This window comes from Canis lupus, chromosome 30 (genome assembly GCF_003254725.2).
Source record: "Canis lupus dingo isolate Sandy chromosome 30, ASM325472v2, whole genome shotgun sequence".
Taxonomy (NCBI): Eukaryota; Metazoa; Chordata; class Mammalia; order Carnivora; family Canidae; genus Canis; species Canis lupus.
Window position 1 is genome coordinate 23,959,130 of NC_064272.1, and position 27,822 is coordinate 23,986,951.

Below are 27,822 nucleotides of genomic sequence, written 5' to 3' on the forward strand. Positions count from 1 at the left end.
GAGCGCTTTTCCAAATAACACAAACATCACCGCCGACTCCCCACGCTGGAGCCCTTGACCCGGCCACACGCAACCCAGGTCGCGAGGGTCACGACCCAACTAGACGCCGCCCGCGCCCGCCCGGCCTTTAAAGAAGCCGCGTGCGGTCGCGCTGCCCGGGAGTTCAACTTCCGGCCACAAAGCGAGAGGCTGTTTAGCCTCTGGCCACGCCCCCCGGGCCCCCGCCCCGCCCCCCCGCCCCCCGCCCCCCCACCCCGGCTCGCGGGTGCGCAGGAGGGGCGGGGCCGCGGCGCGCAGGCACGCCCCGAGCCGCGGCGGCGCGCACGCGCGCTCCCGCTGCCCCCCGCCCCCCCGTGACGTGCCTGGCCGAGGCCGCGCAAGGGCGCTGTTGCTGCCAGTGCCGCTGTCATGGCGTCCGAGGCGCTGGCTGAGGAGAACCCGCCGCGGTCTCTTTAGAGCGAGGGGCTGGCGGCTGGGTATGGAGAGCGGCCCCGGGAGCCTGCAGCCGCTAGAACACGGGGTGGCCGCCGCGCCAGCGCCAGGGACAGGTTCTCCGCAGGAAGGGCGTCCGGAGACCAGGCTCGCCGCCGGGGATGGTCCTGGAGTATGGGCGGCGGAGAGCAGCGGCGGGAATGGGCAGGGGGCGGCGGCCGCCGGGAGGAGCCTCCTGGACTCGGTTTCTCCCGCCGGCTCTCCTCGGGTCCCCGGACCCTGCAGCTCCTGCCCGGGCTTGGACTTAAAGGAGGGCGATCCGGAGAGTCCCGCTGCCCAGACGACGCCTCCGAGAGGGCAGCACAAGGTGACCGCCTCGGAGACAGCCGAGGCCGGAGCGGACCAGGGATCCGGTCCTGCCGGGGACGCCGGCCCCAGCCCCGGGCCCGCCGGCACCTGCCGGGCGGAGTTGGCGGCCGCCGGGGCCGAGGAGCCCAGCGGCGCGGGCGGCCTCAGCAGCAGCTGCAGCGACCCGAGCCCTCCCGGGGAATCGCCGAGCCTGGACTCCCTGGAGTCGTTCTCTAACCTGCATTCTTTCCCCAGTAGCTCTGAGTTTAACAGCGAGGAGGGAGCTGAGAACAGGGTCCCCGGGGAGGAGGGGGAGGGGGAGGGGGAGGGGGAGGAGGGGGGCGCGGGCGCGGGCGCGGCGGTGTTGCCCGGGGCTGTGCCTCTGTGCCGCGAAGAGGAGGAGGAGGAGGGGGAGGAAGCGCAGGTACTGGCGGCCTCCAAGGAGCGCTTCCCGGGACAGTCTGTCTATCACATCAAGTGGATCCAGTGGAAGGAAGAGAACACACCCATCATCACTCAGAATGAGAATGGACCCTGCCCTTTGCTGGCCATCCTCAATGTTTTGCTTCTGGCCTGGAAGGTACATTCTGCGGCTTTCTATTTCCTACAGCTTTTTGGGAGGGGAGGGGAGGGGAGGGGAGGGGAGGGGGGGGGAAACGGGGTGAAGTCGCTGCAGCCTGTCAGCTGACAGCTTCCTCTTTTCTTGCCTCTTTCATCAGTCCTCTTCTCACACGAAATTCATGATGGGACTCCTTTGTCCAAAGAATATTCTTGTATTTGGTAAAGAATTGCCACCAACCCCAGGTCTCTCTAGTGTGTAAATAAGAGTTCAGGCTGATGTACTTAAAAGCAACTAGGACTCCGAGCATCCTAAACCCTAGGATTTTTTTTTTTTTTTTTTTACTATATTTTTCTATGATTCCTTCTTACCGACCTTGTCACATACACAAAAAGAGTGAAGAATCGGGGGAAATGATCTTCAGAAATTACCATCAATCTGTGATATTGGGGAGCAAGTTCTGATGGTTACGTTTGGTCCATTTTCCAAGAATACTTGCACCATTTGAGTGTAGATACTTAAGGAAATGGTGATAGGGAAGATGTGGCCCCTTTGACAAATTCCATTTAAGGGAAAGCATTGGTCTGAGCCCAATTACCATAACTCCTTGGTTTTCAATACTACGTTTTCATTTTATGCTTGATTTTTGCTTGCCTTGTTTTTCGGCTCTGCTGAAATAGTTTGGCATTATTACTAGTAACTTCACTTCAGAATACATTAAGGGAACTAAAACTGTAATGACTAAAATAAAAGATTCAAGGTAAAGGAACAAAAAAGGAAGGGCTCCTCAAAACGTAAGTGTATCGAGGACCCAGTGAGTTCTGTATGATTGAAGTGTTTTAAGCTTGCAGTTTTAGGGTGCTGGGAAGCATTTTATAGCACACTTTTTATTTTCAAATTGATAACTGTATCTATTGATAAAGTATTTCCTAGAAAAAAAATAACCTGCATTATTCTGACCAGTTAGGAAGAAAATCAAGTAAAGGGAATAGTACTTATTACGTGCCTTCATTTTCCCGTTACTAGCTAGCAAGGGCTGATGCCAAAAAAAAAAAAAAAAAAAAGAGAGAGAGAGAGAGAGATTAGAAACTGTAGCAGTATCTGGTATATAAAGGCACTCAAGTGTTTAATGAAGACTGTGCCTGCTTTTGAAGAGCTGTTGAGCTATTTGGGATTGCATCATTGACTTATTTGAAATTATTAAAGGAGAATGCAAGACAAAACATTATAAATACATATAAATATGAAATTTTAGGTTATAGAAAACAGATGGAAATGTATTAGATATTCCAAAAGGGGAAGTTTTTCTTTGTTTTTGGCATAGTCCCAGAGAGCTTCACGGAATTTGTGGTCTTAAACCAAGCTTTTAAGGAAAAATAGAATTTAAAATAAGAGGGAAATGGAATTCTGGGAGAGGGAAGGATATAAACAAAAGCGATGAAAGTAGAATGGATAGTGTGTGTGTTTATTGGAATAATAAAAAATAAGATTGAAAAGCTGAAGAACCACTTGATGGAGGCCCTTTAGTGTCAGAGTCGGGAGTTAGACTTGATATATGGGCCAAAATCCCCAGTTTTTTTGTAGGAAGGAATAACAGTTTCCTTTAGGCTTTTCTCTTCTCTTAGTTTCCATACAGTACTGCAGAAGTTCAGAGGAGCTCCTTCCTCTGGTCTGGAATTTTAGGATAGACGATCCTTGAATTGTCTCTTTCAAAGACATGGCTTTGATGGAACGATCAAACGTTTGAGTTCCCACTATGGGTGAGGTACTAGAAATACAAAAACAAGAGGCAAGTCTGCTTTCATGTAACTCACTATTAGTGGGGAGACAGACATATAAATAATTACAATGCAATGTGATAAGTTTTAAATGTGCTTTGGAATTATAGAGAAAAAGGTAACTAGGGATGGGATGTGTCGAGGGAAAGCTTTATAGAAGAAGTAACCTATGAACTGGGTCTGAAGGATGAGTGAGAGAAGGCCTTCCAGGCAGAGGGAATAGTCTTCAAATATGGTGAAGCAGAAAAAGATGGGTTCTTTTTCCTGATTCTAACCTTGGTCAGGAGTGCAGAGGAAGAGAGGAAGGAAATGGCAATAGCAGAACATAAAATTGATAGGTTGAGTTAGACTGTTAAAGAGCAGGCGGGCTAATTAATTTGGAGGATATTTTATAAATCTGTGGCTTTTGGCCTTCTTTCTGCCTCCGCTATGGCTACACACAAACGTTACTCATCAGTTATCATCAATAGGGAGGCAGATAAAGTGATGCAAGATCTGATAAACTGGTGTTCTCTAAATGAGCTAGGGATGCTACAGGTCAGACTATTTTCATAATAATACTAACATGTTCTTTGTCTTTTCATTCTCATTCTCTCACAAGTGTCAGTGGGGTTTTCCAGGCTAGGTGATGTGTGATGATATCATTGCTCTGACAGTTAATGGAATGTGTGCTCATGTATTCTTGTGCTTAAAATTTTTCTCAATTTTCATTTCTAGTATGGTAAATATGGGTGGACATGACGTAGGTAGACAAAAGCTCTTTAGAGGACTGTAATTTTTAGGACTGTAAAAAGTCCTGACACTAAAAGATTTGAGAAATGCTACGGTAAAGAAAAATAGTAAATACAGTAAAGAAAAATAGTGAATAGTAAACAGTAAGTAGCTGTTAGATTTCAGAAGATCCATCACTAGTGTATTTATACTTTATATTTAGCTGATAATAGGGAACTATTATAAATAAATTACTGGACAGAAGAAATAACATGATGAAAGTGGTCTTGTTTGAGATTAGACTAAGGTAGGATTGTAGTGAGTGTAGCAGGAAGAATCAATGAGGATAGCCCTTTTGATTGGGGAATTTTCTTCCCTTTCTCTTTGATGAAGATAACGTTGCAGCCTAAATGATGAACTGATTACTAACTGGACATAGGTAATGAAGAAGACAACCCCACCTTTTCTAATCTGGGTAATAGAGATTGATTGGGTCATTCAAAAGCTAGAGAAAATGTTTTAGGTGGGAGATGTCAAAGTTTGGTTGTGTCAGATTAGAAATGTCTGATAAGTGGACATGATTATGTAAATATTCATCATGTCACTAGAAGCATGGAGTGGGTCTCAGGAAAGAAGAGGTCAAAGTATAGAGAAAAACTGAATAGAGGAGTTATTGCATAGATATAAGTATGGTAGGTTACTTGCCGTTAAGTATGAGAATGAATGAAGATTCCATAGGGAGTGGTGAATAATAGTTCTCAACTTTTTTCCATCCCAAATATATGTGTGGAACTACAAATCACTGGCTTAATTCCTCCCTGTAATTCCACATTCCTTGTAATTCCCCATGCCCTCTTCCACTCCATTCTCCAGAGACAGAGAAAACAGGAACAAAGATTAAACTTGGTGGGGAAAAGGGCATGCTAAGCATTAAGGATGAGAGAGTGTAAAAGAGACTACTATAGGTATAATTTGAGATTTGATTGAGAACTGGAAATAGGACAATGTCATGATCATAGTCTTGGAGAGAGAGACTATAATAGAGCGGTCAGTTATCATTGTTAAATTCAATAGCATCAAGGAGGTATTGGAGTAGGAAAGATTTTGCCCGAAAGTGGCAGGTATGAGGGCAAGGTTGCTGAAAAATCAGGACAATATATGACTCCTCAGAATAAGTGGTAAAGTTCTCTTCAGAGGAAAGGAACAACAATCTCATTTTCTGAAATAATGGGATGGGACAAGGAAGATACAGAGACAGAGTCCTGTTAAGATAGAGAGGCAGGGGGCACTTGGGTAGCTCAGTCATTTGAGCAGCTGATTCTTGGTTTTGGCTCAGGTCATGATCTCAGGGTACTGGGATCCAGGACCTGTGGCCAAGCTCAGCAGGGAGTCTGCTTATGGATTCTCTCTCCCTCTCCCTTTGCCTCTTGCCCAGCTTGCACGGTGCTCTCTCTCTCTCTCTCTCTCTCTCTCTCTCTCAAATCTGAAAAGAGAGAGGCGGATGGAAATTGAGGCCTCATTCTCCCATTTTGGCAGAATAACAATTGACCTCATCAGGAATTACCATGGAACTTGTCAGTAATTAGCAAGGAGAAGTTATAAAGTATGGAGGGGAGGATTTTGTGAGAAAGATACATTATATTTTAAAGAAATTCTAATCTTACAGAGGTTATATCTAGGAATTTGAGGCATAAATGGAAAGTAGGAAGTAGCAATGGCTATGTTGGGGGTACTCTTTAAAAACTTTTAGTATATCAGTTTTGCTTTGCTTTTGTTTTTTCTCCCAGTACTTCTCTAAAACCTAGAAATAGGAGCAGGAAGAATGGCTAATTAGAGTTGTATTAAGGGTTGGGCTTTTCAAGAGCTTATTTGTGGAGAGTCAATGGAATTAGAATTGAAAATTAAAGTTGATTATTTTTTTTGCGGGAGGTGAAATAATGAGAAAAATCAATAAACTAAACATGTTGGGAAGATTTGAGTGATTCAAAGAAAGTAAGTGCTGTGGTTCTGGATGAGAGATGACAGTTAAAATTACCAAACAGAGTGAGTACTGTGCTGGGAATATTGGAGTTTTAATTACAAGTGTTGCTTTAGGACTGATGAAGAGTAGATGATCATTCATAATCTCTGAAATAATTGAGCTGTGATAATCCAACAAATCAAGGAAGAAGGAAACTTATACATTAAATTTAATTCAAGTTCAAATTTCTAATTCTGTTTAACTGACACCAGGTAAATTCGCCTACATTTATGCTTTGGAATACATTTTCACTTTGCTTCTTGACTTTAAACTACACATGTAGTTTTTTTGTATAGTTTTTCTTTAATCTTTTATTTTATCTATCAAAAACAATGCCATTTATAAGTATATTTGAAGGCTGTGACCCATTTATTTAGATATGTTTAGGGGTGCCTGGTTGGCTCAGTCGGTAGGTAATATGACTCTTCACCTTGGGTTGTGAGTTCAAGCCCCCCATACGATATAGAGATTACTTAAAAATAAAGTCTTAAAAAAGATGTGTTTGGGTGTGCCTGGGTGGCTTAGTCATTTAGGCATCTGACTCTTGATTTCTTTTGGGTCATGATCTTGAAGTTGTGGGATCAAGCCCCATGTCAGGCTCTGTGCTGGTTGAGGGGTCTGCTTGTTCCTTTCCTTCTGCTTATGCTCTCTGTCTCTAAGATGAATATATAAAATCTTAAAAAAAAATGTGTTTGTGAAAATCAACAAGTCAAAAGATATATAAAATATAAAATTTGGTTTCTGATGATACTGACTTTATGTTACAAATGTTGAAGCTGAGTGATGGGTACTTGGAAATTCATTATACTATTATTTTTCTACTTTGTATAACTTAAATATTGCATTATGTAATATTCTAAAAAGTTTCTGCCTTAATATCTTTATGTTTATGAAAGTATTATTTTGGGGTGCCCGGGTGGCTTGGTTGGTTAAGCATCTGCCTTCAACTCAGGTCATAGTCCCTGGGTCCTGGGATTGAGCCTCCCATGAGGCTCCCTGCTCAGCAGAGAGTCTGCTTCTTTCTCCCTCTGACCCTCCCCTCTCCCCCTGCTCATGCTCTAGCTCACGTGCTCTCTCAAAATAAAATACTTTTTAAAAATGATTTTTTATTTATTTTGAGAGAGAGCATGCATGTGTTAGGAAGTGTGTGCAAGCCGAGGGAGAGGCAAAGGCAGAAGGAGAGAGAATCCCAAGCAGACTCTGCTGAACAGGGAGCCCTGCAGAGGGCTCAATACTAGGACTCTGGGATTATCACTTGAGCCAAAACCAAGAGTCAGATAGTCAACAGACTAAGCTACCCAGTACCCCATATTACTTTAATAATAGAAGGAATCCCTGCTTTGTCATACTTTCGTTTTCTTACAGAAAGACTGTTATAGGTTGTGAGGCTCAAATGCTGAAAAAAGTACATAAACTTATTCTGTACATTATGACAGAAGACACATAAGTTTTGTAATAACCAATGATAATGTTTCTAATCATGTAGCATTTTGGTAAAAGAATGAATGCACTGTTCTCAATTAAGATGTTGGAAGCAGGGAACCCTGGGTGGCGCAGCGGTTTAGCGCCTGCCTTTGGCCCAGGGCACGATCCTGGAGACCCGGGATCGAATCCCACGTTGGGCTCCCAGTGCATGGAGCTTGCTTCTCCCTCTGCCTGTGTCTCTGCCTCTCTCTCTCTCTCTCTGTGTGTGACTATCATAAATAAATTAAAAAAAAAAAAAATAAGATGTTGGAAGCACATCTCTTTTCCTCCATAGCCCTTTTGGGTAGGAAATTCTTTTCTCTTCTTTCTTTGCTTAGACCATCTACTACTCCAAGTCAACAGAGGAATGCCAGGATTCTGAAGCAAGATTTTCTTTTTATATTAACCTGATTTCTCCAGACATTCTAAACCTAGAAACTAGAAAGTAAGGATTGACATATTTGATTCTATAAAAAATGATGAAAAAGCCGAAGGGCACCTGGGTGGCTCAGTTGGTTGAGTGTCCAACTCTTGACTTCAGCTGAGGTCATGATCTTGGAGTCATGAGATTGACCCTGGAGTTGGGCTCCATGCTGAGTACAGAGTCTGCTTAAAATTCTCTGTCTCTCCTTTTCTCTGCATCACAACCCCTACTAAGCAAAGAAAGAAGAGAAAAGAATTTCCTACCCAAAAGGGCTATGGAGGAAAAGAGATTGCACCACAACCCCTCACCCCACATGTGTATTCTCTTTAAAAAATAAAAATTAAAAGAAAATGAAAAGGCTGAAGGTTAAAAAGGACAAAAATACTCCTTTTTTCACCCAAAAAAATCTCCACCGGAAACTAAACCAAAGCACACTATAGACTGAGGGAATTCTTTACCAGATTATGTGCCTATTGGTTAATTTCTTCATTTACAAAGAGCCCTTACAGATTAGAAAGAAGAGATAAGCAATCCACTAGCAAAATGAGCAAAGGCCATTTCCAGAAAATTCAAAGAAGTTCAAATGGACATCCTTTCTCTCATTATCACTTATAGAATAAGGCACCATGAAGATGAGCCTCTTGCCAACAATGAGCTTTTGCTCTAGTTCTCCGTCCCTTCTTGACAACTTTTCTCATACCCTTTTCAGACACCTCTCCTTGCTTCTTACTTTCTTTTCTTTTTTAAGATTTTATTTGTTTATTTGACAGAGAGAGAGCAAGCACAAGCAGGGGAAGCGGCAGAGAGAGAGAGGGAGAAGCAGGCTCCCCACCAAGTAGGGAGTCCAACGTGGGGCTCGATCCCAGGATCCTGGGATCATGACCTGAGCTGAAGGCAGACACTTAACCAACTGAGCCACCCAGGTGCCCCAACTTTCTTTTTCTTTAAACTTCCTCACTTGTAAGAACATTGCAATCACATAAATTTTCTCATATTTCCCTTTTTTTAAACTAGGCACTTTTGAGGATTTCCAAGTGTGTTTATTCCTTGTAAAAGTGGAAAAAGAGATGGTGAGCCAAAGATTCCATTTTAGCATCTCCTCGGTCCCCTCCCTCTTTTAATATAGATCTTATAAGAAGAGAATAATAACTTTACACATTGGTGTTTTGTGTACGTGATAGATGCAAATAACATTTAGAAGTCTTTCATTTTCAATCTCTCTTAAGAATTAGGATTGGTGAGGTAAAATGGATGCAGGCTGATGACGGTATGAATACTGCTGGTGGCTGTAATAGGTTTGTTCTATCTGTAATAGGTTGTAATAATGGGTTAATTTTCTCCTTTCCCTTTGCTTTGAGTAGTCCTTCAGTGGATAACTTTCCTATTTCCCATCCAGCCTAGTCTATGTTGAGTCCCAGGTGAAGAACATTTGAACATAGATCATACCAGTAATCAGAGAGCTTTGAAAAATAATAGTATTCAGTTATTTTTATGTCCAGATACGATGCTAAGTATTTTATATGCATTATATGCATTTCTCCTAAATTTTCTCAATCACATCATTAAATCTTTATGCAAATATTGCTCCTATTTTACATATATATAAAACTGAGGTGCATTGCATAAAGTTTATTTATTTATTTATTTATTTTTGCATAAAGTTTAAATAACTTGCCCAACCTAAGATTAATACCCACTCCAGAACTTGGGCTGTTACTTGGGGTATGTGGTTTTGAAGTTAAAATTCAAGATGCCAGCAAGCCTGATGGACACTAGATCTGGGGCTAAGCAGGTTGAACGAACCGGTGATAAAGTCAGAGAAGCAGAAATAGCCTTCGTGACTCTTTAGAACAAATCCTTGGGATCTGGTACCAGTTGCTCTTTATTCAGACTCCTTCCATTTTTAGCCCCCTCTACTTTATCCTATGTCCTCTGAATTATCTGACATTTCCAGTGTCAGAGACTTTCTTAGCTTTTGGGGTGAATGAGTGTGCCATTCCCTTCATAGTTTATTAAATACCTTCTTTGATATTTTCATTAATTAGTAAATTCTATCTTTACTACCACTACTACTATCTTTACTACCACAACCACTACCTGAAGGAGGTTCAGGCCACCTTCATCTCATCTGGATGACTTCAATAGCCTTCAAGTTGGTCCCTTGTCATACCCTATTCACATTTAATTCTCAAGCAACAGTGCAAAAATTTCATTGTCAGTTATACTTGGGTTTTTCAGCAGCTAGGCTTTCTGAGCTTAAATATAAGTCCATTGTAACGTTCTTCATTGCTCTGAAACTCTTTGCATTGCATATAAAATAGGACTTTTTTTTAAAAAAAGATTTTATTTATTTATTCATGAGACACACACACACACACACACACAGAGGCATAGACACAGGCAGAGGGAGAAGCAGGTTCCGTGCAGGGAGCCTGACAGGAGACTCCATCCTGGGTCTCGGATCAGGCCTTGGGCTGAAGGGGGCGCTAAACCACTGAGCCACTCGGGCTGCCCTAAAATAGGACATTCTTGAAAATCTAATATGTATGACTATATCTGCAGTTTCTGATGGTTTTAAATAGTTTTAGATAGGCCTTAGTATTACTCTGAGGTTATGGTCTAAATTATGATAAAAATTGATGTGAATGTGTTTCAAATTGGCTTTTCTAAGTTGAAGATTGTGTCTTAAAATTTTTTGTGACTTGATATATTGATGAGATGCAGAAGGATTTACTAAACAATCTGAATTTTGGTATTTTTAAGTATAGTAATTATTATTAATAAATGAATTATTCTTAATAAATGATAAATAATAAACGAATGTTACATATAATAAATTAGAATATGAAGATGATGTGTAATAGTTTATAATAAGGCATGTTGAAAGGATCCTTTTTTAAAGGATAAAAGTCTTTTATTTTATTTATTTATTTTTTAAATATTTTATTTATTTATTCATGAGAAACCCAAAGAGAGAGAGGCAGAGACATAAGCAGAATTGAAGCAGACTCCCTGCAGGGAGCCCCATGTGGGACTTGATCCCAGGATTCCGGAATCACACCCTGATCGGAAGGCAGGGTGCTCAACCACTGAGTGACTCAGGTGCCCCTTTAGTCTTTGTTTTGAAAGAGCTATATTTCTTCCCTTTGATTCCCATTAATACTTCTAATATTTAAAAAAAATTATTTATAATTTCAACTAAAAAATCATGAATGCTGTATGATTTACTGTATATTCAAAATTAGAAGGGTACCACACCTGGCTGGCTCAGTCCATAGAGCATGTAACTCAATCTTGGAGTCAAGAGTTTGAACCCCATATTGGGTGTAGAAATTACTTAAAAAATTTTTTTAATTAGTGAAATTTGAACTAAGAAGGAATTTTATCATGTATTTGGGCCATTTTACCTTAAGTAATGCAAAAATAGACTGCAACACAAGAATTAAATAATTCATGTACAAATTAAAAATGGTTGTCTCCTGAGTTCCAGCAACTTTGTTGGAATATCAAACTAAACCTTACAGTTCTGAAGCAGACATCATTTTCTTCTACAAACTTGTCTTCCCTTATCAAATTTCTCATTTATATTGATTCTATAGATCTTAATTTTTAGAGTCTCCTAACTAAGTCTTAGAGTCAACTTTATTTATTCTTTGCCTATCATTATCTCCTTTTCTTTCTTTCTTTCTCTCTCTTCTCTAAAGATTTATTTGAGAAAGGGGGAGGAAGAGAGAGAATCTTCCAGCAGGTTCCTTACTCTGCAAGGATCCTGTCATACTCTATCTCTTGATCCATGCATAACATCATGACCTGAGACGAAATCAAGAGTTGGACACTTAACGTGCTGAGCCACCCAGGCTTATCCTCCACTTTTCATTTGTCACAAAGTTCTGTCAAATCTTTATTTAAAATATATTTCAGATGATGTTTTACATAAGATTTGTGTTGAAAAAAGTATTTTGCTGTAAGAATATGTAAATACTGGTATAATGGAGAAGGTAATTGGCTTTGGAGTCAGATCTCAGTTCACATCACAGCTTTGCTACTTTGGACAAATTAACTTCTCAGTGCATTAGTTAATTCTTTGAATGAAGGTAGTAAAATCAGCTTCATAGGATTGTGGATTATGCTAATTGTCATAGCAAACTGAATGACAGTTCAATATATTAAAATTTTTTTTCTACTTTTCCTAAAGAGCAGAGATTGGCAAATACTCAATTTTTATCTTTTCAACTCCCCAACTTACAGAGGTGTTATAATTCAAAATGTGAATCTCTGACTTTTTATTGGTATTCCAGTTAAACATTTAATAATATTCTTTGGTCATTTTTGTACTTACCATCACCTATATAAACTGCTTATTTTTTAGTTTTACTGGTCCCCTGCATTTTTCTATCCCCTTCAGAATGTCATCATAGGTATCAAAATCTTGGCATATCACTTTTGGGATATTTTACATTTTTGTTTAAGGTTTTATTAATACTTTACATGGAAGATTTGATTAATTTATTTTTATTTATTTTTAATTTTATAAAATTTTTAAAAATTTTGATCTTGCTTGGGTCTATTTTCAAATACACTTCACTCTTCAAATGACTAAGAATTACAGAATAATTTGGCTGAATTAATGGGTTTTTACCCTATAGTTGAATAGTTGGAGTTGGAGTAGCTATTTCTGTTTGTTAATTTGATTATTCTTGCTGTGCTTAAGTTATTAATTTGCTCAGGAAATCCAGTTAAGTCAGTAAAATCTTATGTCTCAGAGAGGACGTAATTTATTTTCTTAGAGTCTATTTGAACTCTTAATTTGGAGCTTTGTGTTAGTATATACTGAAAGGTTTTGCTCATATTTTAGGAAGAATATTTAAACTACTTTAAAAGAGTACCTTCCAATTACTTTTATATACATTATTCATGTACTTAAGAACAGTATGTTTTAGATTATTACTAAAAGGCCACCTGAGAAATTAGGTCATTCTTTGAGTTTTTTTCATTGTAAAATTTAAAATTTAGAGATTCAGACAAAATACCACACTTGTTTATTCTATATTCTTAGCTAGCTATTCCCTAACTTGTTTTTTTCTTTTATAAAACCTAAAGAGACAGAGGAATGAAAGTCAGAATCATTAACAAAACCTTTGGTACTTGTTTTTGAAGTGATAGTGGTAAAAGAATGGAAAAAGATAAGCTTTCAGGAAGATAATTTTGTGGTTTAAAAAAAAAAAAGATCTGTTGACAGCTTCACGGTATTAGTGAGAAGCAGGCGTTCCTTCTCAATTGTTTATTTGTCCTTAATTTTAATGACTATCCGGAATATGTTATTGGCTAGGATTCAGGAAATGAATATTTCACTGAGTATGCTTGTGAATAAGTGAGTTAAAATATTTGCATATTTGTTGCCCACTTCTTAATCAGTATAGAGGTTTCATTTTCTTTTTCAAATGTTTGAAGCAATACATGTAGGCAATTGTTATTATTTGAACATTTCTAGGCTAAACCCTGAAATCATGTTTGTAGAAATCTAGGATTATAGTATGTATTTCCCAAGTACATATAGTTGTTAGTGCCTTTGTTTGTTATTTTTGGCAAAAATGCCACAATTGACAATTCTGTTAATTCTTATTTTGACAATTATATAGGATTGCTACTTTAACCAAAGCAGAGGATAAACTATCTGTTTGTGGAATTTTCTGGTAAATATATTGACTGAACCTGTCTGGAATAAAAAAATATATATGTCTTATTTAAGAAACATTGTTAGGTGTAAGTGGGATTTTCAGATTGTTCTGACTATTATTCAGAATATAAACATTAACAGTGAATATAAACTTCTGGTTTAAATATCAGACCTTTAAGAGCACTCCTGAAACAGCTTGATACAATATTCTGTAGTGATAAAATATTCTGTAGGAACAGTTAAAATCATCTAAGACAGGGGTCAGCAAACAATTCCTGTAAAGGACCAGATAGTAAGTAAATATCTTAGGCTTTGTGGGCTCTGTGATCTGTCTTGTAAAGATTCAGCTATGCTATTGTTGTGCAAAACAGCCAAAGCTATATATAAACAATGAGTGACAGTTCAAATAAAACTTTATTTAGAAAAACAGGCAGGGGTGCAGCCCCGGTGGCGCAGCGGTTTAGCGCCACCTGTAGCCCAGGGCATGATCCTGGAGACCCTGGATCGAGTCCCATGTCAGGCTCTCTGTATGATGCCTGCTTCTACCTCTGCCTGTGTCTCTGCCTCTCTCTCTCTCTCTCTGTCTCTATGAATAAATTAATTTTTAAAAATCTTAAAAATAAATAAAAAAAATATAAATATCTAAAAAAAAAAAAAAAGGAAAACAGGCAGGGACCATAGTTTACCAATGAATTTCAGGTGAAAAATATATATGGGAACTCTCAACTTTCTGTTCAATTTTCTGTAAATCTAAAGCAGCTAAAACGAAACAAAACAAAACAAAACAAACAAACAAAATCCCCAAACTCTATTAACAATTTTTGAAAAACATGACACAGGGAAAAAAATGATTTAGAATCAAGTAATAATAAAAACCTCCATGGCATCTCTTGGTTTTCCCTGAGTAATGAATCCAGCTGGATGACAAAATTGTAAGCATCAATTGTCACGTATGCTCTCAGGGTATGAAACTGTTTCTGTTTTACAGAGATCTGTTTTACAGAGATATGTTTTAGAACTTATTTTATTCATTGATTAAATAAACAAAAAATTGTGACATGCTGTTACCACATTTGCTAACATAAACACCCAGAGCACCTTCTTCAACACTTGGAGGAACTGTTGGAAAAATTGATAATTTAAATGATATCCTTGGTTGAACAGAAAATGATTCCCAGAAAATAACTCCTGAAAAATTTTTAATTATGTTACTGTTCTCCTATTGTTGATATTTAATTACTTTGTTTGATTTTCTGTCCTACAGCATTTATTTTTCTTCTATCCTATGAATATACCACAGAGTATGCTTTTGAATAAGTCAGCTAAAATATTTATAATGATTGGCTGTAACATCTATGTAACTCATCTGACAATTCACTTGAAACATTAATGTAGACTAATGTGTTGCTGCCGAATTAACTTTAGAAACTTAAATATGACTGTAATCGTATCTACTTTTAACCTTTTTATTGTGAACCATAATACATAGGATGCATAAAACAGATGTATAGTTTAACAAGTTATTATAAACATCAGTGGAACTATCATGCAAGTCAAGAAATAGAGCATTGCCAGCATCCCAGAAGGCTCTTACCTTTTGAAAAATATTTATTTATTTATTTGAGAGAACTAGAGCAAGTGAGCCTAGTATAGGGAGGCAGAGAGGAAGAGAGAAGCTCGGGCAGACTCTACACTGAGCACAAGCCTGACTTGGGGGGCTCTATCCCACGACCCTGAGATGATGACCTGAGCCAAAACCAAGAGTCAGACACTCAGGTGGCTCCCCAGAAGGCTCTTATATGCCCTCCTTTCCAACTATAACTCCTTCCTTTATCCCTAGGGCTAACCATATTCTGATTTTTATAGAATCCATTTCCTTACTTTTCTTTATAATTTTATCACCATGCATGCAGCTATCAACAATATAGTTTAATGCTGCCTACTTTCAAACTTTACTGGGTGCCTGGGTAGCTAGGTCAGTTAAGCGTCTGCCTTCAGCTCATGTCATGTTCTCAGGGTCCTGGAATCAAGCCCTGCATTGGGCTCCCTGCTCAGCATGGAGTCTGCATGTCCCTCTCCCTCCTCCCTTCATCCCTGCTTGTGCTCTCTCTCTCTCTCTCACTCTGCTCTCTGTCAAATAAATAAATAAAATTTAAAAAAAAACTTTGCAAAAAAAAAAACTTTGCAAGTGAAATTCTTTAGCGTATGATTAATATGGGTTTTTAAAAATATTTTATTTATTTATTTGAGAGAAAGAGTGACACCATGAGCAAGGGTTGGGGCAGAGGGAGAGGGAGAAGCAGATTCCCTGCTAAGTGGGGAACCTGACTTGGGGCTCAATTCCAAAACCCTGAGATCATGACCTGGGGTGAGGGTAGACACGTAACCAATTGAGCCACCCAGGCATCCCTGATCCCTGATTGATACTTTAATACTGTAGCATTATAGTCATTCAATAAAAATGGCCAAGATAAACTGAAGAAATGGGATATTTAGCTATGTTCCAATCTGTCCTTAGTAAAACTGCTCCATGGTTGACCTGTCACATGTTTGGTGCCTATTCCTGCCCTTCAACTGGTCTATCATGTAAGACACTACTGGAGGTGCCTAGTGACAATCATAGTGGGTGATGAAAGGGTTTGGTTTTAAAAACAGATTTCTCGGTGTCTCTGTGAGATCTTATATTGCCCTATAAATTTTATGGTGATAAGATTGACTTTGTCATATTTGATAAAGATTAGTTATAAAGATTTTAATAACAAATATTAATGTATATATATAGTAGATACATTTGTACACATACATATGTTTCTGACTGAAGAAACACTTTAATCACTTAAAACATTTGATTTTATAGAAAAAATACTTTGTTTTTCAGGTGAAACTTCCACCGATGATGGAAATCATAACTGCTGAACAACTGATGGAATATTTAGGTTAGTGTTGAAAAGTGGATGATTTTATCTTTTTCAAAATAAAGTCTCCAAAACTAATATATTACCAAATTGCATCTTTCTGAAGTGCTATTAAATAATCTACTTTAAAATAATAATTTTGAATCTCTTAATTAAAAATTTATATTAATATGTTACTGTTCTTGAGTGTTAAACCTTTCTGAAGGCTTTTTCTAACCAGTGTTAAAATTCTATAGTATAAATAAGGAGGCTGATAACTTCCAGAAAACAACAAGATACATATTAATTCCTAATAAATTACAGAATGGGAAATGGTACAGGAAGTCTGACTTTGCATGTAGAAAGTGTTAAAAAAAATATTGAGTTGAATATAGACTTGAATTAAAAACCTAGATTTAGATTTAGATTATCACTATCCAAAGTATGACTCGTGGACCTACACCAGTCTGTGAAACATTAGTTACCAATCTGCAGTGATCCAGGGGTTTGTGCCAAAATGTAAAACATTTACACAAGCACACTGTTTAGTTTATCTGAAATTTTTCATAGCAAAATTTTCTTGATGAAGGAAGCAGTGTATTAAGTTGCATTCTTATGCAAGCTTCTTATTTCAAAACAGACCAGTGATAGACAGTTTACAGACCAGCTGCTTTCAGTAGAACTTGTTTACAGAGCGGGGGAACTGTGTGTATTACACTGAGGTCTTTTACAATTTAGCAAAGAGGAATTTATATATTTATATTGTTACCACATAGGTAATCAGTCCATATTCTTAGTTTTTTTTTTAGTAATTAATTGTTTATTTTATTTTATTTTTTTTAATTGTTTATTTTAAGAAAAATTTTGTAAAAAAGAAAAATTATTATTGTCAGCTGATTAGCTTGTCTACACCATTCCAGACTACAAGCTAACCGACTTTTGGTGAAGTACAGGCCTAGTGAAGTTGGAGATTGTAGCTTTTGGAAGACCCTTTTCTTTATGTAATTACTATCATTTAATCCTATTCACTGGCTGGGGAAATCTCAGAGTTAAGAGTAGATTACTTTGAATACCCATATGTCTGGAAATAGAATTTCTATTTATATCTCTTTTAGTCTAGCTTAGTGATTGTTAAACTTTATGACTTCTAAATTATGTTTCATAATTGGGAACATAATTGGGAATTATATTTCATGGGGAAGGCTGAAATATGCTTGGTGCTTTTGATAAATAACCAGTATGACTTCCAAGGAGTGTATGTACAAGGGAGATGACATTTGAGAGGTAATGGGGCCAGGTCATATAGGACCCTGTAGGCTATTATAGCAACTTCTGGCATTTGCCCTGAGTGAGCTTGGAAGCCATTAGAGGTTTTTGACCAGAGGACTGATATGATTTGACTTTGAGAGTAACAAGAATTCTCTGGCTGAAACTAGAACCTAGGAAGGAAGAGACAAGCAGGGATATCAGGAAGCTATTACAACAAAAAATCCTATTGCAATCAGTGAAAGATGGTGGTGGCTTCCAACAAGGTAGTAGAAGCGGAGATTGTAAAATGTGGTCAGATTCTGGATATAAAGCTGACAAGATTTGCTAATCAGTTGAATGGAGAGTGAGAATGGTTCACTGCATGGTTTTTGACTTAGTACAACTGAAAGGATGGAGTTAATATCAGATGACACAAGAAAAATGGAAGGAACATGTTTAGGGAGGAATAACAGGATTTGGGTTTGGGGATGTTTATTGACATCCAAGTGGAAATTTCAGAATGGCAGTCAGATATATAAATGTAGAGTTTAGAGGAAGGGTCTAGATCACTGCTGTATAATAGAAATTTCTGTGATAATAGAAATCTTCAATATCTGTACTATCTAGTTTGGTACTACTAATCACACGTAGCTCTTGAGCTCTTAACATATAGCTGATGTGCTGAGAACCTGAATATTAAATTTTAATTAATGGAAATTATATAACCATATGTTGCTACTGGCTAATGTATTGGGCGGTGCAGATCTAGCCTATAAATATGCATTTGGGAGCAGACAACATATATAAATGGTAGACTAAGTGAAATCACAATGAGATTGAATGTAGATAGAGAACGGGAGAGATCAGTGTACTAACTGTGGGACATGCCACTGATTAGAAATTGCAGAAGAAGGAAGAACAGGTGTATTCAAGCCAGGTTGAAGAACAACAGGAGACTTATTTCCTAGAATCCAAATGAAGTTTCAATGAAGAGTAAAAGATTAACTGAACCACATGCTGCTAATAGCTTAAGCAGTGTGAAGACTAAAAATTGACTATTGATTGAACCATAAGGAGGTCACTGGTAACCTCAACAAGTGCGTGGGAGGAAACCAGACAGGGAGGGTACAAGGAAAAATTGGAAACCTTTATACATAGCCAATAGCAATGTAATATTGCTGACAAAAAACAGTTTCTCAGTTCCTTAAAAAGTTTAACATAGGGCAGCCCCAGTGGCTCAGTGGTTTAGCGCCGCCTTTAGCCCAGGGTGTGATCCTGGAGACCAGGGATCGAGTCCCACATCAGGCTCCCCACATGGAACCTGCTTCTCCCTCTGCCTGTGTCTCTGCCTCTGTGTGTATGTGTGTGTCTCTTGTGAATAAATGATAAATAATCTTAAACATTTTTTTTTAAGTTTAACAGAACTACCGTATGACCTATAATTTTACTCAAGAGAAGTAAAAACACACATCCATACAAAAACTTGTACAGGAAGGTTCATGACACCATTACTCGTAATAACCAAAAAAATGGAAGAAACTCAAATGTCCATCCACTGATGAGTGGATAAACAAAATGTGATATATCCATACAATGAAATATTAGCCACAAAAAAGAGTGTACTGATACACACTGGAAAGTGGATAAAACTTAGACATTATGCTAAGTTGAAGAAGCCATGTCATGAAAGACCACATATTATATGATTGCATTCATATGAAATGTCCAGAATAAACAAATTTATAGGGACAGAAAGTAGATTAGTGGGTTGCTTGGGACTGGTGGGAAAGGTAAGGGAGTAAATAGGAATTGACTGCTCATGGGTACAGAATTTCTTTTGGTGGGGAAGAATGTTCTAAAATTGGATCATGATGATTTCACAGTCCTGTTAATATACTTTCAAAATATTGAATTGTATATTTTAAATGGGTTTATTGTATAGTATTTGAATTGTATCTCAATAAAGCTGCTTAAGAAAAGAAAACTGGAGGAAAGGAATTGAAAAGAATACTTTTGACAAACAGAATAGTCTCAGATAGGGACGCCTGGGTGGCTCAGTAGTTGAGCATCTGCCTTTGGCTCAGAGCATGATCCCGGGGCCTGGGATTGAGTCCCACATCAGGCTCCCTGTGAGGAGCCTATTTCTCCCACTGTCTATGTCTCTGCTTCTCTCTGTGTCTCTCAGGAATAAATAAATTAAATTAAATTAAAAAAAGAACAGTCTCAGTACAGATAGTTCATTGATAGCAATTAATGGTGAGACAAAATGTATCAAAAACAGATGCAGGTAGGTAGGTAGATGTGGTTGTGGTAGCTTGTAGAAGCCCTTTTGAATGCTTTTATTTTCTCAGTGAAATAGGGAACCAGGTCATCAGCTGAGAGCGAGGATGAAGAAAGAGTTGTTGCAGATGAGAGGGAAGGTATAAATAGTTGCCTATAGAAGAGTAAGAGAGTGAATGAGAGTGTGATAGATTCCTGGGCATTACCTCTGAAGCTAGTGAGAGCAGCCAGCATGGTGGTATGATTTCTCTAGTCACATTTAGCTGCATGAGTATAGGCCTTCTTGGTGGAGGAGCAGGATTTAAACAGAGTTCGTTTTTTACCAAGTGAATATGTTGAAGAAAGAGTCTAAGGAATTGAAGATGTGTGTCGAGAGTGATTGTAATGATGAGCCAAGGATCTGAGTTGCATAAAGAGGAAATGAAGATATAAATGTCTTGGGGAAAAAAAAATGTGATGAAGTTAAAGGATTATAGGGGTCCTGATGGAGCTTAAGAATTTTTGGAGCCTGATAATGACAAAGCTGTATGACCCTGGGGAATAAGTTTCTGAGGTAAGGTAGATTATAAGATTTTTGTTGAAGAGGTTAAGGAACAGAAAGTCTAGGTTATTGGATGGATTATCTCTTTTAATATTGAAAACACTAAAAAATGATGTCAGGATTTGTGTTTGAGAGAGATAGTGAGCTAGGAATAAGAGGAATTGACCTGGAAGTTGGTAGAGGACTGCAACCAGGTAGGTAGATGATGAGTAGTATTATTCAACGGCATGAGTTTTAAAACTGAGGAGTTTTAGGGAGAAGGCGAGAGAATGACAATAGGACAATAAGGAGTAAGCAGGTATCTGCTCCACCTCCAGACTCACTAGTAAAGAGGCATGAAAGAGAACTATTACTTGAGAAGGCTGCAGTGTCATCAAGGTAGAGCCAAGTTTCATTTAGGCAAGAAGGTGAAGGGAACACTAAGAGAAGAAAATACCTGGAAGATTTTGCAAGGAGGGTCCATGAGTTCCAGAGGACTGATATTCAAGATGAGAATTTAGGAGTCATTAGTATAAAAATTTGATTTAAATCTATGGAAATTGATGAGAACATTAAGATAGACAGCATAAAGAGAGAATAGAAGAGGTCAAGGTTATACCATAAAACTTCCCAGCGTAGAGAGATGGGGTAGAGCAGTGTTTCTTAGTCTTTTTTTAATTACTGCCCCTTAAAGGAGCCTACGTAGATATTTCTGTCCTAATCACCCACTCCAAGAAATTTTAATATCACAGGCATACTATATGTTTCTTTGTGTATTGTGCCCTTTGGAGATCACAAACCATTATATTGGCTAAAATATTTTTGGCGTCTCCCCCAGGGAATCAGTTTCTGTCCTTCTGGGGCAACAGGCCCCTGCTGAAATGCATGGGATAGAGGAGAGGAGAGAGAAGAAAGAGAAGAACTAGCCAGTAAGATAGGCGAACAGCCAGGAGAGGGTGGCACAGTGAAGCCAAGAGAAGGAATGTTAGAAGAAGAGAGGGTATAGAATAATGAAGAGTACTGTCCATGTGACTTGGCAACATGCAGGCTATTATGATCTTTACAGAAACAGTGTCAGTACAGTGATGGGATGAAAATAGAGTGGTGAGTGGAAGAGCGTCTAAGAGGTGAGTAAGTGGAGACCTCAAGTGCAGATAACTTTTGAGAAATTTGGCAGCAATGGGTATGAGAGGTGAGTTGGAAGTAGGAAAAGGTTTAATAGAGAACATATGACTTGTATTGGGTTTTAAATATAGTTAGAATCTAAACTCTTGTAAAGAAGAAAAAGAATGTTACAGGGCTAGATGGAAACTGTTTTAAGCTCAAGCTAGAGGTGATAATATATAAGGCATATTTGGAGGAATGGTGAATGAGTACAATTTGACTGTAGTTGGCAAGTCTGCATATTGTATAGTTATTGGAATAGAGATTGGATTAGGTGTATTACAGCTAAACTGAGGAGTCTTGGGAGACAGGGTGAGGAGTTTGGGTTTACTATACTAAGCCATTTGATCTATCTTAGTTTCTTAACTGGGGTAAAAACATGTTCACTGTAGTTTTTAAGATGGCCTGATTGAGACCAATTAGGAAATTGTAATAGTAGCTCAAATGTAGTCAAATATCAGCAGATATTTGAATGTTTAATATATATAGTTTAAGAGATAAGAACGTATATTTCTGAGCCCGGTTTCCTATCTATCTCTTCCATATCTAATTACTGTCTGCCTTACTTTCTTTATTCTCAGATCATGACCATAATCACCTAAAGCAGCATTGCCCAGTACAGTAACCACTAGCCACATGTGGCTATTGAGCACTTAAAATTTTGCCAGTGTTAATTAAGATGTTCTATAAATATAAAATATACACTGAATTTCAAAGACTTAATGCAAAAAAAAGAATGTAAAGTATTATTGAGTTTTATACTATTGAAATGGTAATATTTTTAATATACTGGGCTAAGTAAATTATTTAAGTTAATTTCACCTATTTTTACTTTTTTCAATGTGGCCACTAGAAAATTTAAAGTATGGGCTTATATTTGTGGCTTGCATTGTATTTCTCTTGGACAGTGTTAACTCAAACTACACTGCTACTCCTCTATAGCTTCTAACTTCATTCTGGCCCTGCTGTCTATACTGTAGATTGATGCCATTTACCTAACCTTCTCCCTGAAAGGCTTATATACTCCAAAGTATATCCCTCCACCTCCTTTACCACTCAAAAGTGTTTTTGTTATAGTATTTGAAATTCCCACTACTTGTCTTTTTCTTTCTTTTATTTCTCTCATCTAGCAAATATTGACTGAGCACATACTGTGGGCAAGCTATTTGGAGGTGTCAACAATGCAGTGAATGTGGCTGTGGCTGCATAAGTGTATTCTACTATGAAAATGTTAACATGGTATTTTTCTTGGAGAGAAAATAATTAGTATGTCTTCGTATAATATAGAGCTGGGATAGCTGACAAGGTTTAGAAGTCCTGGGTTAGAGGGACCCAACTACTAGGAGCAGTCTGAAAGTAAAAATGGGAGGTGGGGGAGAAGTAAGCAAGAATGAGGAAAGAAAAGAGATTCTAAAGACTGCCTTGCCAGAAGTAAACTTTATTCAGAGCCAACCCTGCCAGAACAAATTGTTTAATTTTCTAAGCTATTTGGATTTTCTCCTTGTGAGATTACTTCAGCTCTCTGAAGGAACCAGAGATGCTTTTGAATTAATAAGCAAATGCTAGTAGTTTGTAAGAAAAACTATTAATTGCCTTCGTAGCATCTAGCTTACAGACCATAAGGGAATGGGAATTTTGATTGGTAAAGATTAGAGGAGGAGTAAATTTTAACTTGAATATTTCTGTTACTAGAGTATTAGAGCAGGGCCAAACATGGATATGGTCTGTTGGAGGGCTTTGGCATTAAGAAAGGATAGGATATGTAGGAAGTGCTGGAAGATTTAATAAAATAAGATGGGAAGAAGTACAGGTGGAAGGCAAAACATGGGTAAGAAGATACTATAAAGCACAACACAAGCAGGAATATATACTATCACTTTAATTATCGAAAATAGTTTGTATGATGATGACTAAGGAAAATAGATGTTTGGATGGTGGTATTGTCTGACTTTTAAAAAGATAATTTATTTTATCTTTACATTTACATACTATATAGGGAGATCACTGTTGAAGCATTTTAATTTTGCCCAGAGTTTACCCAGCTTCTCTTTTCCTAATGCTCACTTGGGATAAACTAACTACTGCCAAACCTTTTCTTCCAGTTTTGGCCTAATGTAGCTACAGGTTTTTGTTTCTTGATTTCTGTTGGTCTGGAATGTCTCATTCCAGTCTTATGCATTCTTTTTTGAAATTCTTTCCTCTCTCTGTATACTTCACAATATGATTTATTCAAACTCTATTGTTTCCTCTCTGTGCCTGTGTTATCTTCTTAAAGCATCAATTTCATACTTGTCTACTTAAAAAGTAAAGATCCCTTATGATATTTCATAAACAGCCAAACTTATCAACACACTATTTATAATTTTCTATCTGATCCACTTTACTTTACCAACCATATTTCCCACCATTCTACAAATTAGCCTTTTTAAAAATAAATGGCATCATCTCTGCCTTCTCTTTCTTTTTTTTAAAGTCTGGTTTATTTTAGAGAGAGAGGATGTGCGCATACTCACTCGCAAGTATGGGGGAGTGGCACAGGGAGAGGAAGAGAGAGAATCCTCAAGCAGACTCGCCACTGAGTGTGAGCCCGAGGCAGGAGTTTTATTCTAGGACCCTGGGATCATGCCCCAAGCCAAAATCCAGTCTGCTGCTTAACCCACTGAGCCACCCAGGCACCTCTGTAGCATAAATCTTGTGTATAAACCTATGTATAAATAAGCCTTCTTATGAGCTGTCCCTATGGCATAATGTTTCTTTCTTTTTTTAAAGATTTTATTTTTAGGTAACCTCTATACCCAAAGTGGGGCTGGAACTCACAACCATGAGATCAAGTTGCATGCCCTACTGACTGAGCCAGCCAGGCACTCCCATGGTGTGATGTTTTTAATATGTGCTTTTCTGTCACTTTCCCCAAAGAATGCTTTTTCCCTCACTGCCTTGCTAAAAGTCTGCCCCTTTTTCTGAATCCAGTTTAGATATGAGCCCCTGATAAGGATATTTCTAGGTGCCATAGGCTTTATCAATATCTCTTTTCAAGGGCAGCCCCAGTGGCTCAGTGGTTTAGCGCTGCCTTCAACCCGGGGCCTGATCCTGGAGACCCGGGATCAAGTCCTGTGTCGGGCTCCCTGCATGGGCCTGCTTCTCCCTCTGCCTGTGTCTCTGTGCCTCTCTCTCTGTCTCATGAATAAATAAATAAAACCTTTAAAAATATATATCTCTTTTCAAAATCGATTGGTACTTCAGGCATTTATTACATGTTGCACTATATTGTACTTTACATCATCTAATTCTCTGTTTCTTGTATGTTCTTTTCCCAACTGAATAGTTTTTTAAGAGAAACATTTATTTCCTAATATTTATTTTAGCTCATTATTAAATACTCATAATAGACTCTCAAATACTTTTTTGAATATAATATTGTTTTTGGTTTTTGCGTGGGAGAGAGAAAGAGGTAGGGAAGGGGCAGAGGGAGAGAGGAAGAGAGGATCTTAAGCATGCACCATGCCCAGCACAGAGCCCAATGTGGGGCTCAATCTCACAACCTTAAAATCACAACCTGAGCCAAAATCAAGAGTCAGCCACTTAACCAACTGAGCCCCTGAAATAGTATTTATTGTTGACCAGTTTCAGATATAAACAGCACTCTTAAGAGATGATTTATTTAGATAATTAAATCTCTCTTAGAAACTCAAACTCAGCCTTTAAAAATATATGATTCTTTTATTACAAACTTTCCTAAAAATAGAGGTATCTATTGCTGCACAACACATCACCCCAAAATTCACTGGTTAACAATGAACATTTATTATCTGTCAGTATCTATGGATCAGGAATCTGGGCTTGGCTTAGCTGAGTGACTGGCTTAGAGTTTCTCATGAGGTTGCAGTCAGGGTATCAGCAGGGGCTGCAGTCTCATCCCTAGGCCCAACTCAGAAGGATCTGCTTTCAAGGTTACTCACATGGTTGTTGGCAGGATTGAGTTCCTCACGAGTTGTTCGACTCAGGTCCTAAGTTTCTCACTAACTGTAGCCAGAGGGCTCCTTCGGTTCCATGCCTCTCCATAAGACAGTTCAGAACATGGCACCTGGCTTTCCACAGTGTGAGCAACTGGGAAAGCATCATGACAAAGGCTACAGTGTTCTGTATTCTAATTTCAGAAGTGACATTTCATTATTTCTGTCATTTTTTTATTCACTAGAAGTGAATCAGTAAATCCAATCCATACTCAAGGGAAGGGGATTATACAAAGACATGAATACCAGAAGATGGGAATTATTGAGGTCCATCTAAAAGTAGGCTTCATGCCCAGCATGGAGCCCCATGTGGGGCTCAAACTCAGGACCCTGAGTTCAAGACCTGAGCTGAGATCAAGAGTTGGATGCTCAACCGACTGAGCTACCCAGGTGCCGCTATTAAGATCCAACTAAGAAGCTGCTGACCTTAGCCAAGCTATTCTCTTGTGCAGAAGACTTTCCTGGCCTCAGGAGTTGCACATTTGAGTCTTTTATAATAATTATTCTACTCTTGGCATCTAAGTTTTTATTTATTATAGCATGTTCATGGTTTATTAATATTGAAGTATCGAATGTTCTGCATCTTGACTCCACTAAAGTTTTTGTCAGAAAAACAAATACAGTCTTTTATCAGAATAAATACAGAACCTAACTATGAGATACAAGTACAGTGCTCAGTTATTTGAGTAAATGATGTATAGAATTTATTAAGGCATAATTTTCAGTTAAATGCTGTATAGAAACCTCAACATACAAATATACAATGTGCCATGTATAGAAAAGACTCAAAAATGTTATGTAGACTTGCTTATGCATTTTTGTGAATTAGCTAATTTGGTGCTTTGGGAGTTCTTGTGCCTATATGGAATAAAATCATTACTAGTTAGATTTTGCTATCTTAAAGTTCTAATTAAAAGCACACATACACAAAAAGCACAAATAATAATATGTTGATGTTCATAGGAATATATTTTTTAAAGATTTTACTTATTTATTCATGAGAGACACAGAAAGAGGCAGAAGGAGAAGCAGACTTCCTACAGGGAGCCTGATGCGGGACTCGATCCCAGGACCCCAGGATCACAACCTGAGCCAAAGGCAGATGCTCAAACCTGGCATCCCATAGGAATCTTCTGTTATCAGAGGTTCTTGATGCTATCAGAAATCTCTTGTTGAAAAGCTTAAGAGAATACTTGATGCAGTCTTTAGAGGTTTATTCTGAATTAGAAAAATAAAAGTTATATTAAAAACAATTTTGGGGTGCCTGGCTGGCTCAGTCCATAGAGCATGGGACACTTGATCTCTAGGTTGTGAGTTCAAGCCCCACTTTGGGTGTAGAGATTATTTAAAAATACAATCTTAGGGATCCCTGGGTGGCGCAGCGGTTTGGCGCCTGCCTTTGGCTCAGGGCGCGATCCTGGAGACCCGGGATCGAATCCCACGTCGGGCTCCCGGTGCATGGAGCCCGCTTCTCCCTCTGCCTGTGTCTCTGCCTCTCTCTCTCTCTCTCTCTCTGTGACTATCATGAATAAATAAATAAAATCTTAAAAAAAAAATACAATCTTAAAACATACACACAAACACACACAGTTTTAGCAACCTAGTGATTTGGGAGGCTAGGTGAGAAGTTGATTCCATATATTACTGTTTATATCAAAATAAATTCCAGATAAATTAAAGATTTAAACATTTAAAAAAGTAAACATAAAATTACATGAAGAAAGCACACATGAGTGTTTGTATATGCTTAAGAGGAAAAGATCTTTCTACATATGACATCCAGTCAGAAGCCATAATAGAAGAATTTGACTTTATTAAAATTAAATATTTCTGTATGGTAAAAATAGATGAAAAGCATCACCATAAAGTCAGAATACAATATAGGGAAAAATATTTACCACACAGTATAACAAGGAGTGTTCTAATTTTCTAGTTGTAAAAGAGTTTTTATAGAATCAGACCTGTAAATATAGAGAACAAACTGATGGTTGCCAGAGGGGAGGAGCAAGAGGAGATGGGCAGAATGGGTGAAGGGGAGTGGAAGATACAGGCTTCCAGCTATGGAATGAATAAGTCATTGGGATGAAATGTACAGAATAGGAAATATGGTCAATGATATTGCAGGTAGTAGCTACACTTGTGAGCACCACGTAACATAGAGAGTTTTTTTTTTTTTTTTTTTTTTTTTAAGATTTTATTTATGAGAGAGAGGCAGAAACACAGGCAGAGGGAGAAGCAGGCTCCATGCAAGGAGCCTCATGTGGGACTCGATCCCGGGCCTCCAGTATCA

The 27,822-nt window shown here is 38.3% G+C and overlaps 1 protein-coding gene across 4 annotated transcripts in view; it reads left to right on the plus strand.

Annotated features, from left to right (window-relative positions):
* The first annotated feature begins 353 nt into the window (after positions 1–353).
* The window catches only part of MINDY2 (MINDY lysine 48 deubiquitinase 2), a 74,448-nt gene continuing 46,979 nt past the window's right edge, over positions 354–27,822 (plus strand). For 2 of the 4 annotated variants that reach the window (XM_049104049.1, XM_025472657.3), the window contains exons 1-2: positions 358–1,360; positions 16,292–16,349. In XM_049104049.1, the coding sequence (XP_048960006.1) occupies positions 479–1,360; positions 16,292–16,349 (940 nt within the window). In that variant the 5' untranslated portion in view covers positions 358–478. Of the gene's footprint in view, positions 1,361–16,291; positions 16,350–27,822 lie in introns of all 4 variants that reach the window. The other 2 variants (XM_049104050.1, XM_025472656.3) reach the window with 2 other exon arrangements.